The sequence below is a fragment of the Asparagus officinalis genome, unplaced genomic scaffold, assembly GCF_001876935.1.
Source record: "Asparagus officinalis unplaced genomic scaffold, Aspof.V1 AsparagusV1_Un151, whole genome shotgun sequence".
Taxonomy (NCBI): Eukaryota; Viridiplantae; Streptophyta; class Magnoliopsida; order Asparagales; family Asparagaceae; genus Asparagus; species Asparagus officinalis.
In genome coordinates, this window is record NW_017972417.1 from 282,429 (window position 1) to 299,369 (window position 16,941).

Genomic DNA, 16,941 nt, shown 5'->3' on the forward strand with positions numbered 1-16,941 from the left:
TGGACAAAGTTTCGGAGAAGTTGGGTAAATGGACTTATAATATGGAATTTATGAAATCTTTCAAAGATAATATTTGGGACTCCGAGACTGCTAGCTCTTTTGAAGAGAATTGGGTTTCAATTCTTAAGAAAAATGGATTGGAAACGCATGATTGGCTAAAGGATATTTATGAAATTCGTGAAAAATAGGCTCCAGTTTATCATAAACAACACTTTTGGGCTGGAATGTCTAGCAGCCAAAGAAGTAAAGGGATGAATGCATTACTAAAAATGCATGTATCAAGGAAAAATTCACTTCATGATTTCGTGATCATCTTTCAGAGGGTCTTAGGGAGACAAAGAGAGGGGGAGCTTAAAGAAGATCATTGCACAGTGCGTGATCATCTTTCAGAGGGTCTTAGGGAGACAAAGAGAGGGGGAGCTTAAAGAAGATCATTGCACAGTGGAGAAAAAGCCAAAATTGAAGACTTTGTGGTCAATGGAAAAACAAATGGCCCAAATCTACATGAAAAAAAATCTTTTATATTTTTCAAGACGAACTTCAACATAGCTTAATGTATAACATTGAGCTTGTAAAAGAAAATGAAAGAGAGAGTACTTTCCAATTGAATTTTTGTGGTCATGATAAAAGATTGAGACATATTATATATTGCGAAATAACTAAAATGGTCCGTTGTTCATGTCTCATGTTTGAATTCAAGGGCATTCTGTGCCGACATATCTTGGCATATCTTAAAATTACCAATCATAGTGAGTTACCGGAGCAATATATTCTAAGAAGATGGTACCGAAATGTCAGAAAAAGGGTTGTTCTTAGAGATGGTAATATTATTGGAGATAATGCCACAATTAATTTTGCTTCTCGTTTTAGTGAACTAAATTGCTTAGCTAATGAAATGGTCGAAGAGGGGCTATCTTCTAATGATGCATATGAATTAATGCGTGAAATGATGATGGATGCTATTAATAAGGTGCAACGTTTGAAACTCGATGGATGCTATTAATAAGGTGCAACGTTTGAAACTCATCAATGATGAAGAAATTGGACAAGATGTGGAAAGACATTATATGAATGTGGAGTGTTCTCAAGATATAGTTCATGAACCAAGTCAAGCAAGAACAAAAGAAAGGCCTAAAGGGAAGAGGTTAAAGCCATCGAGAGAGATCTGCAAATGCCGGCCTAGGAAATGCAAATTGTGTGGAAAGCGAGGATAAAATCATGATAGCAGAAATTACCCTCTAAAGTTGTCAAGGTAGTGTATCATTTGTTTTAGTAATACTAATGCTATTATTTTTTCAAAACTTTTTTTTAAAATGGTGCAATGATCTTTAATATGTTTTGCTCTCATCAATTTTTTTTAGTGATTCAATGGAACAAGATAATGTTGATGAAGCCACTGATGATTTAGAAGATTCCCCTGAGGAAGGTAATGGTTAATTGATATAGAATAACTTTTGATCATATTACTCTTTCTCAGTTGTGTATTTTAAGTTGGTTCATGTATGACTGTAGTACTTCACATGAATGTTTTTAGTTTAGAGTGTTACATGCAATAGCATATCAAATTGAAGGCCTAACATATTCTATATATGGATTTGATTTCTCATATAGCAGAGAACAAACAAATAATGTGATTTTTTATATGTGATGAAGCACAACTGCAACTATCTTTTCAAAATTTTATGCCAAACAACCCAATGTACATAAACCAAATATGCCTTCATATAAAGCAACACCAATTGGAACAAAAACAATGAGACAATTGAAGTGGAATAGATATATTTTGGCTCTGTTGTCTATTGACTTGACCGATGTTATAAATTTCACTACAGAAGTAGAAAATTCAACTGGCGATGAAGCATAGCAGCTAGCGACAGAGTCCCTTGATGACGATAGCTAAGCATAGAGCCCAAGAACAACCATTAACTTCGACTTCGTTGATCTCAAATCCCAAATTTCTAACCATTAACAACCATTAACTTCGACTTCTTTGCTGCTATGCTTCATCCGACGTACATCTTATAACAGTCATATCAGAAAGGATTTGAATTAACAAGTGGAGTAGCATGCTAAGAAATTTTTTGAAAAGAGACGAGGACGAAGTTAATTAGAGAGACAGGGATCTGAAAAATTAATTGAAGGACGAAGTTAATTAACTGATTCGAATTGAAGGCACGAAAACATTAAGAAAAGAGGAAAATTGAAAGAGGTCCTACCTGGGTTGAAGGCGAGATCGCGGAGGAGAAGGAGGTTGAAGGCGAGATCGCGGAGGAGGAAGGCGTCGGCGAAGGAGAGCTCGACGAGCATAGGGCTGAGCTGAGGCTGAGGCAATCAGATTGAGGGCTGGGGCTGGAGCTCGGAAGGATGGATGTCGCAGAGCTCGAACGGCGTCGCGGCGAGCTCGACGGCGAGAGAGAGCGGACCTGGACCTGGACCTGGATACTGGGGAGGAGACGGGTTTGGGTTATGGGGAGAGAGAGGGTGAGGGTACGGGTTCTTTTATGTCTCTTGGAATTGGTCACGAAAATCCAACGCCATTTGTTCTCACGAAAATCCAACGAACAGAATTTCGTTTTCGCACAGGAACAATGCAAAAAATTTTTGCATCCGACAACTTATATATATATAATTATATAATATATTATGTATATATATAATATATATAATAATATATATATATATATGTGTGTGTGTGCGATTTCCTACTCTAAGCGCAATTATGCGTGACGCATTTTAGATGGAGAAGGTTCTTTTTGCAAAAAATCTCCGCTACTCTCTCTCTCAAAACTCCACTACTTTATCTGACAAATCTCACTCTCTCTCACTTCATTCGAATCCAGTGCTGCCTCTCCCCCAAAAATCCCCAAATCCATCGATGGACCTCCCACAAAAATCACCCGATGAAGCCCTACTCTCGCCGCGATCTCGCTCTTGACAACCTCTCTGGCCGCGTCCTTCTCGAGCTCGACCAACTCCGCTGCTTCCTTCTCGAGCTCGACCAACTCTGCCGCGTCATTCTCGAGGTCGACCAATTCCGCCTCCCTCCCAACGTCGGACCACGAGATCCCTCCCTCCCTTCCTCCTCTGTCAATGTCGGACCAACACTGCCTCCCTCCCAACGTCGGACCCCCAAATCGGAGGCGGTGACTTCACATACGAGAGATCCCTCCCAACGTCGGACCAACGCCGCCTCCCTCCCCAACTCAGGTAACGATCAAGCCCCAAATTTTTTTACCTATTATCTGTTATTTTTGTATAGTTTATTTGTTGTCCTTAGGGTTTCAAGCTAGACAATCAGTTAAAAGAAAATTCCTCTTGGCTGACCAGTTTTAGGCTTTGTAATCTCTTTTTCTTTTTCATCTTCTAGTTAGTATCAGATTGAAAGATTTGAAAAACTAATTTCAAAACACATAATATATTTGGAGACTAACTTTTATGGTGGGTTGATGTCGAAACGCTTAAAAATTAGGAAACCAAGTCTAAAATATGAATACAGTGCATTAGTATTTCATATACAATGCATTTTTTATAGGTCAATTAAAATTAAAATTTTATAGGTCAATTAGTTTACAAAATTAGTTTTAGGCGTTGCAAATTTTTTTCTTTTTCCGAAATTAAGGGGAAAATATTTCAGCAACTCAAAATTTGTTATTGATGTAATAAAAATATTTTTTTCGAAATAATGAATAAATTTTTTGTTTTTGCTGGAATAATTGATGCAAGGGAAAAATTTTGTAAATGGTCAAAGTTCACATGAACATCTGTTTCCAAATTTAAAGGGCTAGATCTCAACCACCCGTCTTTAGTTTCAATTTGTGTCAGTTGAGATCTATATTTGGTTTTGTTAGAACAATTATAATTGCCTCTAGCATTTCAAGTGGAAAGTTCTTTTCATACAAGCCTCTAGCATTCGAACTTGAATACAGTTTCAATATCATTCTCTGAATATTTCTAGAATTCAAGTGGAAAGTTCTTTTTGCAGTTAGTTTAATTTTACTCGAATTATAAATTTTTCCTATGTCTCTTTCCAGCACATATATATGTTAAATTGTTAAATTGAAATGGCTTCATCATCAACTGTGGAAGGTAACTCATGTGTTGAAGTTGATATTAGATTCATATTGAAACAATGCGAGTGTGGTGAATTAGCGGATGTGAAGATAACGAAGTCGAACAAGAACAATAACCGTGGTAGAATTTACTACTCGTGTAAAAGGCAAAAGTGCGGATCGTTTTTGGGCTAGTGCAAGATTTCATCAGTTGAACAAATACCACTCGTCATTGCCCTACCAGAGGCGCGTGACTTGGTTGTTGTACGTGAAAAAGTATTGTGGAAATGGTTAACTGTACGTGAAAAAGCGGTGTTGGTCCGACGTTGACAGGGGAGGGAGGGATCTCGTGGTCCGACGTTGGGAGGGAGGCGGAGTTGGTCGACCTCGAGAAGGACGTGGCGGAGTTGGTCGAGCTTGAGAAGGAAGCGGCGGAGTTGGTCGAGCTCGAGAAGGACGCGGCCTGAGAGGTTGTCACGAGCGAGATCGCGGCGAGAGTAGGGCTTCGTCGGGTGATTTTTGGGGGAGGTCCAGCGATGGATTTGGGGATTTTTAGGGGAGAGGCAGCACTGGATTCGAATGAAGTGAGAGAGAGAGAGAGAGAGTGAGATTTGTCAGATAAAGTAGCGGAGTTTTGAGAGAGAGAGTAGCGGAGATTTTTTGCAAAAAGAACCTTCTCCATCTAAATGGTACCATAGTTCGCGGTGAAATGCACTATATAGTATATATATATTATATATTATATATAAGTTTACTTTAGTATATATATATATATATTATATAGAGAAACTTCTGTCAATTTAAGTGGACGTACTAGTTTTGGTGTGTTTTATGATCACTTTGATTGGCTATTGAGGGGATGATCGCTCTAAATTGATTTATATTCTAAACCCAACCACAAAGTTGGGGTAAGACCTGGTGTGGTTTGACTTCCTGAGCATGTAAAAAGTTATTCATTCAAAACGTTAAAATTAATACGGGTGGATGAATGTAAACTCGACGGTTCCCAAATTTGGTGTGTTGGGGTTTATGGGTATTGTATGATCAAGGTTTTACGGAGCGGATCATTCCAGCATGGTGGTTCAATCTAGTTAAGTCATCAATGACTAGAACTTGGTGTGGGCGTACATAGTTGCAAGGTTTTGCTTATGATATGTATATTATATATATTATATATTATACTATATTATATATATATTATTTATATATAATTTATATATATTATTGAGAGAAGAGAGAGAGGAGTGAGAGATATGGTTCTTGTCGATAGGAGCGGATTCTCATATGACGCCTTAAAATAATGAATGAGCGACTTGTGTATCGGCTCCATTAGAACTTGATTCTATATTCTAAAATCCCCAACCACAAGTTTGGTTGAAGCCTCGTCGTTTTGCTTATCACTCGTATGATTTTAACGGTTTGACTGAATATACTTTACATTGGCTCGATGGAGGGTAAACGAAGGAGTTACCCGAAATTGGTTTTGTTTTAGATCATATGTGATCAGTTCCAAGGAGGCGGGATCATCCCTCAATAATCCGGCAATTGGGATTTTAGATGCGTCTTGAGGAATTCCTCCTTTATGACCAAGGTACCATTGATTCAATATTATATTTTTTTTTCTATTACTATATATATATGTGTGGATTATTCTATATATCTCTATCCTATATTATCTATTATATATATATATACCTATAGTTATATATACTTATATATATGAGTCTACAATGGCGGCATCATCTTGTCAATAGGAGGGCGAGGTTCTCCCTATTGGGCCGTTTTTTAATCATCATGATTTGTTGTGTGGTTGTTGTGTGTGTGTTGAGTGTGGGATTGATCCCGCGTGTTGATCTAAATTTGTTTTTTATGTGGGTGGATACTCCATGTCGTCGTTTGACCTTCATCATTCGTATTCGATTTTTTTTTTTTGTGAAATAGAACATTTTTTCATGTGCTGTGGGAGGATTTTGACGATGGATTTACCTCAAATTGTATGTGTTGGTGGTTTATAGAATTGTAATCATAGTTCAACGGAGGGATCGTATCCTAATGTCGTTTTAATATGTGATTTTAGAGAGTCAAGGAAGGAAATCCTTCCCTATGCAGGTTACTTAATATCTCTCTTTCTCTTCTCATTATCTATATATATTTTATATTTATTTATAGGTTTTATTATATTATCAGTAGGTGACTTCTATTGCTTAAATTCTTGCAATCTCATGACAAATTTGGACCATCCGACATGACGTATGATCATGTAATAGAAGATAATGCTCGGACTTACAATTATAAAATAGGTTAGTTGTACCTAGCCATTTGATGCCTCTATGCTATTTGTGTCAATCTTGAATCCTATATACTTTGGTCTCCTTTCATATGGACTCCATCGCGAGATTTCAACAAACAGAATACTAAATGCTTATCCAATCATGAACAAGATACAGATAGCATAAAATTTCTACCTTATATATATACATTTCCGGAGTTAACCAAAACTTTTAAAACAATAATAACACATTGTAACATGATGTTTCATGATTTAGAGAAAGAAAATGCCGAAATTATTATGGATCAAGTGTATATCTAAATATGTCATTCATGTCATAAATTTTCATGAAAATATGATAAATATATAGTTAGCTTTACTGAGAACAATTTAAGTTTCAGTTTTTCCTTTACAATAAATAAGATGTGAAGAAATTGCTTCATTGGAAAAATTGCAACAGCAACGTACTAGGTAGTTTGATCCACTAGTTTTGTGTGGATGTTTTCTGTTTGCGAATTTAGTTACCAAAAGAAACTAAGTATCTAAAATGAAAGTTGATCAGAAATACATAATATGACCAACAGGTGCATAAAACAATGAAAGTTACAGTTTTATAGTTGAGATTGCAAATGTTGCAAATGGCAAAAATTTTCACACGTAAACCATGTTTTCGTTATCAACAAGTAATTAGAAAAGTCTTTGCATAATATCATAATATAAATTTGCAAGAGGCGGTTTTCTGCATTAAGTTTCAGAAGTCTGAAAAAGGAGGCAAGCGGTTCATTATAAGCTCTCCGATTAAATACGTGAAAAATAACTCCTATTCTGAAAGGAAGTTTATATAAAAGGAAAAGGTGGTGATTGCACATCATAGTTGCGCATAAGCTCATATGCCATAAGAATATAATGTTATGTTGATAAAACAAGCATGTAACTCATTTATAAAATTAAAAATTTAAACTTATGAAGGGTTTTTAATACAAATACAACCAAACTGTCATATGTGAATAAAGTGCGAGTTCACAAAGAATTTTTCCGAAAGAATGCTACCTATAACAGGAACAAAAAAGAATTTTAAGCACATGCAGCAATGCAAGTATTTACCAGAGACAACATATATATACATCAGAGGAGTAAAAAAAAAAAAGAATACTATCGTGCACATATACATTAATATTCAAATTACCTTATTGCTAGTGGCAGAAAATTAAAGGTATGGTCACACAATAAACCACAACAAACTTTTAAAACTTCGAAATTGGATAGGTAAACGAAATAAGGTAGATATTTTTTTGAAGTGTCGTTCTAGATGGTTGGATATTATAATCAAAATAACTAAGAACTATAATAGGTAGGAGGAATTTTCAAAACAGACCGGTTTTGAAATTTATTCCACAAAAAAGACTTGTTTCCAACTTAATTTTAAAAACAGACCTAGTTGACTGAAACTGGGTCGTTTTTTGAAAAAAAAGTTCACAAACTTCACGGGAGTTGGACTCCCGTGAAGTTTTTTCTCATAACAAAACTTCACGGGAGTTGAACTCCCGTGAAATTTGTGAATTTTTTTTTTCAAAAACCGACCCAGTTTCAGTCAACTGGATCGGTTTTTGAAATTAAGTTGAAAACATGTTTGTATTTGAGAATAAATTTCAAAACAGGTCTGTTTTGAAAATTTGTCCATAATAGGTAAGAAGAAACATGAGGAAAGAAGGGAGAGACAATTAACAAAAGGGCTCTTCTCCGTTTCTTTTTTTGTTTTTGTTTTCCACGTCCTCCTACAAAGGTCAAGATACTATCATATATAGCTGAAAACACAGCACGTGTATGCTACATCAAACCTCGATTCAAACGCTAATTAAGAGTGGAGTGGCTCATCACCCATGGAACGCAATCCCGACCATCCGCCCCCGATCCAACGCTCCCCGTTCGAATGGAACGCCCTCCTCCGACGCGCCAAACCCCACCAGCCCTCTCCGTCTACTCCATCCCTCCTCCCTTCCCTCTCCCTCCCAACAATTCACCTTCACTTTCTCTCAGTCCTTCACCCGCACCCGCACCCGCACCCGCCTCCTCCCCCACCTGCACGCCACTCATCTAAGTTTGCCTCCACCCACCCTTCCTCACCTCCTCCCTCATTCTCGCTACTCCTTCCCTCAACCAAATCTCCACTGCTCGACTCTCTCTCTCTCCCACTCCCGGCAAGACAAGCGGTGCAACCGCGTCGTCTCAGCCTAGCCCCGGTCGGCCCTGGCTGGACTCTGCTTGTCGAGCTTTCGACCGATCCCTAATCCGAACCCGTCTCGTGGCCGCTCTCATCTCCGCGTATGGGGGGCCGGCCGCCGCGCCCAGCGTTGTCGGTCTTCGCCGCCCATGCGGTCTGCGAAGTTGCGGCCACGGGCCGCTCTACGTCCTCGCCGACTTGCGGCCGTCGACGGCCTCTGATGTAAGAAAGGAAGTCCTGCACCAGTTGGTAGTTCGTTAGTCATGGCGGGCGGCTGACGCCGGCCCTTCGCACCGCCCCTTCTCAATATGTACGCAAAAGTGGCCTCGCGAAGCTTCAGCGTGTTCGGTGAATCGTCTGACCCAGATCAGGTGCTTCGGACGCGATGATATCCAGTGCGGCGCACGCCTATGGGCTCGCGGCGTTGAGACTGTTCGACGAGCATGCTGTCTGTCGGAGTTTTGAAATAAAAAGAAAAAAAAAATCACAAAAATAAAAAACCCGACCACGTGCTTATGTTGGCCCTCACGCGGCGTCATGCTTGCGGCGGCGACTCGCGACGAGGCGAGCGCCTCTATTGAGCAGATGAAAAGAGTTTATAAAATTGAGGCGAGGTGGAGCACACGGGTTGCATGTAGACGTGTGGACGAGGGGGAGCGCGTGAGGATCATGGGAGATGCGTGAGCGTCGGATGCCAGGAGGCCTTGACCGAGTACGTGCTCAAGAGTCTCCTGAGCGCGTGTTGTGGGCGTGGGTTTGTGGAGTGGGCCGAGTGGGCAGCGGAGAAGCTGAGGAAGATTGATGCTGGGCACGCATCTTCGTATGTGATGCTATCGAATGCGTATGCAGGGTTGGGGAGGTGGGAAGATAGCGCGAGGGTGAGGAGGTTGATGAGAGATCGAGGGGTGCCTAAGACGTCAGGTTCTAGTGCCATTCGTTAGAGATGAATCACATGAGAGGGAATTTCGTGCTGACATATCTTCTTCTTCTGGTTTTTTTTCCTGAGGAAGCTGACATACCTTCTGCATTCATATTTTCCTGCCGTACAGAGTTTCGTCAAATCTGTATGCATGTTAGCGCTTGTAAATCCCTGTCCCCAGGATCTCAAAATGGTCACGAATGGTATAGACTGAATGATTTTTGCCAAGAACCATAGAGGAAACTGTCGACAAGAATATTCAGAGGAACGTATCGAATAACCGAACTGATGAAAGCAAGTTGTTTTCATGAATTTTACCAAGCAGTCTTTCCAAAAATCCTCCGTATTGTAATTTCTCATCGTAATTGGCCTTGTAAAATTACATGAATGTTCAAACTTTGCAGTAACATGGAACACTATTACATTATTTTTGGTACAAAAAAGATACGATAGACTGCAATGCACGAGGGCAGGCATCAATGCTTGTCAACGGTATCCGAATCCAATCAGCAAGTACCTTGTCCATTACGAAAGAATTTCACTGAAAACAAGTGAAGAGTCAGCGAAGATCAAGATAAGTAGGAGATCCAAAAGCAAATAAATTCAGAACTATGTCATCAAGGGAATTCCTAATTCTGTACACAACTTTATTATGGATTCACACCTTTAACTGTGATGGCGATCTAAAATGCACAGAAAAGTCAACTGCAGAACTGCTATCTCTTTCACGGATGCCACTTTATGCTGCATCCAACACTGTATATGATAGAAATCAAGAACATTTTAACTCAATAAATGAACGAAGAGAGTTTAATGTAAAAAGTTTTGAAAATAGGGCAGAGATAAAATATGACCTGGGCCTTTGCAGTTGAGGGGGCAATTGGCCACTAAGAACACGATCAATTGCAAGACTTAGGTCCCTAAATACGAACAGAATATCTTAGTGAGAGGTAAAATTAATAATGAAAATGAATATTGCATCTCATGATTAAGAATGCAACCTTCCAGAGACAGGCACATTATTACTTGGCCGAGAATCATCAAATTGTCCATGGTAGAACAGTTCGAATGGTCTCCTTCCGTCCTATTGGAAGAATGTATAAGAGTGTTGTGAGCATCATATGTAGAAGCACGGTGTTTGTTGATATAATTTTGGCTCGATATATAGATGGAAATAAATTTTTATAGGAAATCAGATCACCTGAAAGACCAAAAATTAACATTTTCTGTAAGTTATATATATCTTGCGGAAATCAATATCAAAGAAATCGTACCTAAAATTATAGGAAAATCCAGTCATATCTGAATTTAAGTTAATCAACACAATTCTAAATTTACCTCACATATTAAAACAAAAAAAGGTACATGAGGCACTTTTTCAGCTGATAATTCCAAACCTTTTTGAAGAGAAAAAACTCTGGTGTGCAGACAGCTCCAAATGCCCGGGCAACTTCTTGAGACTGCAAGATGGTAACACATGAAATTAAGACTTTCACTAGTAGAAAAATACACATCCTAGACGGATCAAACTAGACGGAAAAATTTGTCTAGTTTGCTTCAAACTAGACGGTAAATTTCTATTTAGAATATTCTATCTAGTTTGCAGCAATCTAAACGAAACATTTCGTCTAAATTGTCAAACTAGATGGTTTTTGTTTTTTTATTAAAAAAAATGAGACCACATCCTAGATAGGAGTTCCGTCTAGAATGCAACCTAGACGGAATTTCCATCTAGGTTTTGGTTCGCACATTGTTTTAAAAAAATTTATGTTTGAAACCCTAGCCCGCCGCAAAAACCCTTCCATTCTCTCACTCAAAACCCAAAAAAACCCCATTAGATTCATCTGTCGCCGTCCCCCCACCCCCAACCTCTTGCTGCTGCTCTCAGCTCGTACCTCTTCACGTCTCTCCGGCCTCATGCCTGCTGTAACTCGCCTGCCACCGCAATGAGTTATCGACCATACGAACTCATTCAACCCACGCCGCCGCCTCTGGCTGGTTCTTGTCGCCGCCGTGCTTCCCTACGTCGTCGCCGCTCTCGCATCCCAGAGCCTTCACCGACCCACGCCACCGTCGCCTCGTGCTGTCGCTGAGCCACGACGCTGCCGACTCTACTCAGGTTAAGGTATGTTTTAATTTCATGAAATATTTCAAATATTTATAATTTTTGCATATTATTAATTAATTTTAGCAAATACCCTAAATTCTAACCCAAAGTAAAAAAAATTTGAATCTTATAACCCTAGGAAAATTTTCAGCAATTAATCGTAATTTTAATCCATAATTTGACAATATTTCGCTTTATTTGATCAACACTTATAATCAATTGTAAACCCTAAATTCCTAATTAAACAATATTTTAATACTAAACTTAATTTTACCATAATTCAAATAAATTTATTAATCATTTCTAACCCTAAATGTAACCCTAAATTTAATTAATCCTAAATTAAATTTTACTAATGTGATTCCATAGGTTTGTGATTTGAAAATGTGTGATTTATGAAACAAAACGTTTTTAAAAAATAGAGATATATAACGCAATATGATATAATAATGTGTTATATATCTAATTTAGGTGAAAAAAAGATAACATTATCCCTAGACTCCAGTCCAATTATTACATCCAATTCTTTGAAGTTATAATATAAAATAGACGAGTCAAATTTGGGTAGGAGATCAAGTTTTCTACCCAAAAATGATCGTTAACTTTATATTATAATAAGGAAAAAATTGTATAAAAATTCGTAATTATTGGATCTGTCCTCCTCGGACGGGATAAGAATACAATAGTGCATACATCCAACTTTGTATACTTTGTATGTTTTCATCTCTTGAAAATTTCAGCAGCATGTACCCGTTGTTCTCCGTAAAAAATAAGCGTATATTGTTCTGTATTTTTGTTTATTGCCAATACGTATAATAACATTCGCACAGTGTATAGGGAGAACAGCGGGTAGGTGCTATCAAAATTTTTAAGAAATAAAAACATACAAATTATACAAAGTTGGATGTAAGCACTACTATATTAGATAGAAGTCTTCCTATGACAGCCGCTAGAGTGTGCTAATTAGTCTCTATACCTTATTTTTTTCTCTGAGTGATTGCATGCTTTTGGATTTACAATTATCAGTTACTAATTTTTGTAAATGGAAGTAGTAATAAAAATGGGGCAAAAATAATCTTGTAAAATAACTCCATCCAACTATTAGATCTATTATCTTGCAGAAGTAGAATTTATCTCTACTAATTAGGTCAGCTTCCTTTTAACTCATTTTTTTAATGAAAGAACTTCGAAGTTCAATCCTGAAAAAAAAAATTTCATATACCAAAGGATTTTCTTCTTTGTTAATAAAAAGTTTAATCAAACACATTATAATTTGTATAAATTATAACCCTTAATCCTAACCATAATTTCAATGGTTTGGTGCAGTGTCAGCGACTTTAACATTGTATCAAAGCAACTCAGGTTGAAATCCCAGCGGTCACAACTTTAAATCGGATTTTCTAAAAATTGACACTGCTGCATGAGTTTAGGCTTCGAACCATATAAAGGACGCTCAACCTACAGGGCATCTTAGGACTAATATAAAATTATAAATCTCAATCCTCATTATAACTTCAAAGTTTTGATGCAGTGGTCGAGACTTTAACAAAATATATTCATAAAAACAATGATATAGAGGCCAAAAACAATGATATAGAGGCCTTAAGCCTTTTATCTTTGCATTAGCTATAGATCAACTTACTAGGCATATTCAACATGAAGTCTCGCGGTATATATTATTTGCTGATGATATAGTATTAATTGACGAGACTAGAGAGGGTATAATATCTAAAGTAGAAAGGTGGAAATAAGCCCTCAAAATTAAAGGTTTTGGAATGAGTAGAATAAAAACAGAGTACATGGAATGGACACTTAGCAAAACTAAAAAGAGAAAAGAGTCTATAATATTGATGGCCAAGAAATACCTAAAAGTAATCATTTTTGTTATTTAGGATCAATCATTCATCATGATGGTCAGATTAAGGATGATGTTATCCATCGAATCAAATCCGGATGGTAAAAATGGAGTACTTCGAGAGTCTTACGTGATTGTAGAATACCTATGATATTAAAAGAAATTTTTTATAGAATAGTTATAAGACCAACAATGCTTTATGGGTCGGAATGTTAGGTAATTAAATTATAACATGTGTAAAAAATGAGCGCAGCGAAAATAAGAATATTACGATGGTCTTGTATGTATACACTATAAAATAGGATATGAAATGAGAGCATTCATTATAAATTAGAGGTTGCTCCTATTGAGGATGAAATGAGAGAGAATAGATTAAAGTGATTTGGTCATGAATAACAGAGACCGCTTAGTGCACCAGTTAGGAAATGTTGTAATATTATAGTTAATGGGATAAAGAGGTCTAGAGGTAGAGCTAAAAAAATTTTGTTGAAAACAATTAAGAAGGATATGATAATGATTAATTTAATGGAGGTGACTCATAATAGAACAAAATGGAAGAATATGATTCATATAGCTGACCCTAAACATTAGGGGTTAAAGGCTTTGTAGTAGTTTTTGTTGTATTAGATGTATAATATTAATTATTAAAGCTATAGAAGATCAAATAATATTAAATATTAAAGAATGCTTCATTTTAAAATTTTAAATATTATTTATATTTAATATATACATATTTACTATACTTCTTATCTAATAATATCATGAATAATTCTACAAAATATAATTCTTAAAGTTTTTACATGGATAGTATAACTTGTTTTGTGATGTAATTTTACATAATCTTCTCTCCAATTTTTAAAAAATACCAGCATCAACATAAGATTCCTTTACCTTCAACTTCTGTGAGCAGAACTAAATCTAGATGAGAAGAAGAAATTCACATACATTACATATATGCATTCCACTGCTTCCTCAATATAAAGGTATGAACCTGCTTGTAGTTACCCAAACTCCTATACGAATAATATATTTATTTGGATAATATGACACTAAGTTTATCTTCTACTCTTGCGCGTATAGACACCAAAATTTTTAGTAATGGATACCATTAAAGTTCAAAGATGTCAATAAACCAAATGGCAGCAAGAAACTGGAAATAAGGCAACAATCATTTAGATAGTCCATAATACACTTTTGAGTACTTGAAAGCACAAAGGATCTACAAAGAAGACAATTCCGAACACAAGCGAATAGAAGCTTAGGGACAGTTTGGTTCCAGAATTTGCATTTTGGATTCATGACAGTCATAAATCTACTGAGCGTCTGTTTGTTTCGCAAGAGTTCAAGCGAATCCACTGAAGCTTTGCCAGAAAGTGGGCTCCATGTGGAAAACTACGTCAGAAGTGGAAAATTTATGTCAGAAAAAAATCATGTGTCCAAACATCACGTTTCTGCTATTTGCGAATGGTAACTTAGAATGCCAGTTCGGATGTTTTGTTGTGATTTCTTTGTGAGAAATCATACACAACATAAGGGGATTTGGAGAGAATTTGTAAAATGCAGGTCCCATTGCAACTAAGAATTTGAATTTTGGATTTATGACATTGTCATAAATCTAAGGAATATATAACTATCCTAAATTTTAATTTTTTATTTGCCTTGTAGAATAGTAGAATGGAAAGTTAGTTTTGAAAAGAGAATCCAAATACTCTTGTTTGTTTCAAAGAAGGCGGTGAAAGCTAGAAAATGATTTATATGTTCCACTAAAAAGTGATTTTGGCTTTTAAATGCATTATATTAGCATTTTTTGAAAAGTTTTGAACTATTTTGAATTTTTAAGGTTTTCTTGAAATTTTCAATTATTTTTTGGATTTTTATAACTTTTTTGCATTTTAAAGTTGAGGTGAGACTCACATTTTACATATGCTCTCCAAATCACCTCATTTTGCTACGATTTTTGAAAAAATTGCCTTATTTTGTTACAATTTTTGACATAAGAAATACAAAAAAAAACATAACAAAACATGTGAGTTGGCATCCTAAGTCCTCATTTGCAAATTGCAGAACCGAATGTGATAATTGGTCACAAGATTTTCTTCTGACATAATTTTTCCTTATGGAGCCTATTTTGACAATGTTTCCACGAATTCATTTGAAAACTTGAAAATAAACAGAAGCTTTCAAATTTTAGATCATAAGCATCCGAACTGTTGACGCGTAACTTAAATATAAACCCAAACCAAACCGTCTGTTATATAGACATGAAGTAGACATGAAGTTAACCAGTTCTATTTGGAATTGAGATCAATGGGGTTCAAGGTCATTTTGGGATTTAGAATCCAATTGCTATATAAAACACCTCATTTAGCGTTCATCTCAGTTTTTCCTATGATAATAACTATAAATACGGATCATGATCGAAGATATAAGTACAAGTCTCTTTCTCTTGTTTGGGCTTTCTTCTTGTCTAGAAAAGAGCTAAAGATTCTTTTGCCTTCTATCTTTTGTGGATTTTGGGTGTGAGATTAGCACTAACTCTTGTATACGCTCCTCTAGCTATAAAATAAAACATCAATTTATTACTTTATGTGTACGTCTGAGACACAACAATGTCAATAAGCAACATATTATTTTAGGAGTGAGAAGTTTTGCCCACTTTTTGAGGAATAAAGAAAGCAACAATAGCCAGATGACTTTCTAGCATCATACATCTGTGACTATCCTAGTAGCAATAGCCAGATGACTATCTAGCATCATACATCTGTGACTATCCTATTCTTATCTTCGTCGCACCCAATATCTTTTGGAGGGAAGGAGGAGATTTTACAATCGCTCTATCCTTGAGTTTCATCCTCTCCTATCCTCCCTCTCATCATATCATCTTTGAATCTTCTCACCTTCTCATTTAATTTAAAAGGAAAAAAAATCGTTCCGATCGAGAAATATTTAATTGAAACACATCATGTCATCATCTTAATCATATTTATTAACAGCCCCCTCCACCTTACTACAACCTCCTCAATTGCTATTCACGATTGCAACAACAAAAACTTTATTCTAAACTTTTGGGGTTAGCTTCATGAACCCTACTCTTTCATTCAGTACCGTTCAGGGTTATCACCTCCACTAACTTAATCATTATCATATCTTCTTAACAACTTCTGACTGACTCCTCTTAGACCTACTTCTAGTCCTTCTTTCTTAATTCTAGAGTTCTTTTTTACAACTAGTTAATACAAATTACCAATGGTTTTCCTCGTTGTTTTAGTACATGACATTATCAAATGAAAAACCATAATTATTTAGATTTACTGAAAATGGTTGGAAAGAGTTTATCTTTTATACTTAAATTCTTAGAGATCATGGTTGACTCACACTCCAAAGCAAATAAAAATAAAATTGGACACATAATAGTAGGCTGCAAATTCCCTTGCAAGAGAACTTATGAATCCTAACATACCGACTCAATCAAAGTATATTGCTACATAATCCGCTATAAAAATACATTCTAAGTCCACATA

General features: G+C 36.5%; 2 protein-coding genes and 1 long non-coding RNA gene across 3 annotated transcripts in view; 1 reads left to right on the forward strand and 2 right to left on the reverse strand.

Annotated features, from left to right (window-relative positions):
* The first annotated feature begins 389 nt into the window (after window positions 1-389).
* Window positions 390-1,610, forward strand: LOC109827339 (protein FAR1-RELATED SEQUENCE 3-like). Its single transcript, XM_020394330.1, has 2 exons — window positions 390-970; window positions 1,008-1,610. The coding sequence occupies exons 1-2, from the start codon at window positions 554-556 to the stop codon at window positions 1,212-1,214; spliced, it is 624 nt and encodes a 207-aa protein (XP_020249919.1). The 5' UTR covers window positions 390-553; the 3' UTR covers window positions 1,215-1,610.
* A 94-nt stretch (window positions 1,611-1,704) lies between these two features.
* On the reverse strand, window positions 1,705-2,302 carry LOC109827340. The gene is made up of 2 exons (XR_002243406.1): window positions 2,217-2,302; window positions 1,705-2,123 (listed from the first exon to the last, which is right to left on the reverse strand). It is a non-coding gene; the product is annotated as an uncharacterized LOC109827340 (long non-coding RNA).
* Window positions 2,303-9,735: 7,433 nt separating this feature from the next.
* The window catches only part of LOC109827335, a 31,336-nt gene continuing 24,130 nt past the window's right edge, over window positions 9,736-16,941 (reverse strand). Inside the window, exons 6-10 of the mRNA XM_020394323.1 lie at window positions 10,856-10,918; window positions 10,460-10,542; window positions 10,313-10,378; window positions 10,123-10,214; window positions 9,736-9,999 (exon numbers count right to left, since the gene is read on the reverse strand). Coding sequence (XP_020249912.1) covers window positions 10,184-10,214; window positions 10,313-10,378; window positions 10,460-10,542; window positions 10,856-10,918 — 243 coding nt within the window. The 3' untranslated portion in view covers window positions 9,736-9,999; window positions 10,123-10,183. The remainder of the gene's footprint in view (window positions 10,000-10,122; window positions 10,215-10,312; window positions 10,379-10,459; window positions 10,543-10,855; window positions 10,919-16,941) is intronic.

What these genes read in the sequence shown, in the direction of transcription:
- LOC109827339 (XM_020394330.1), top strand. Translation starts at nt 554, where the DNA reads ATGTATAACATTGAGCTTGTAAAAGAAAATGAAAGAGAGAGTACTTTC. An exon ending in TGATGGATGCTATTAATAAG is followed by an intron (nt 971 to 1,007) that starts GTGCAACGTTTG and finishes GCTATTAATAAG; the next exon opens with GTGCAACGTTTGAAACTCAT.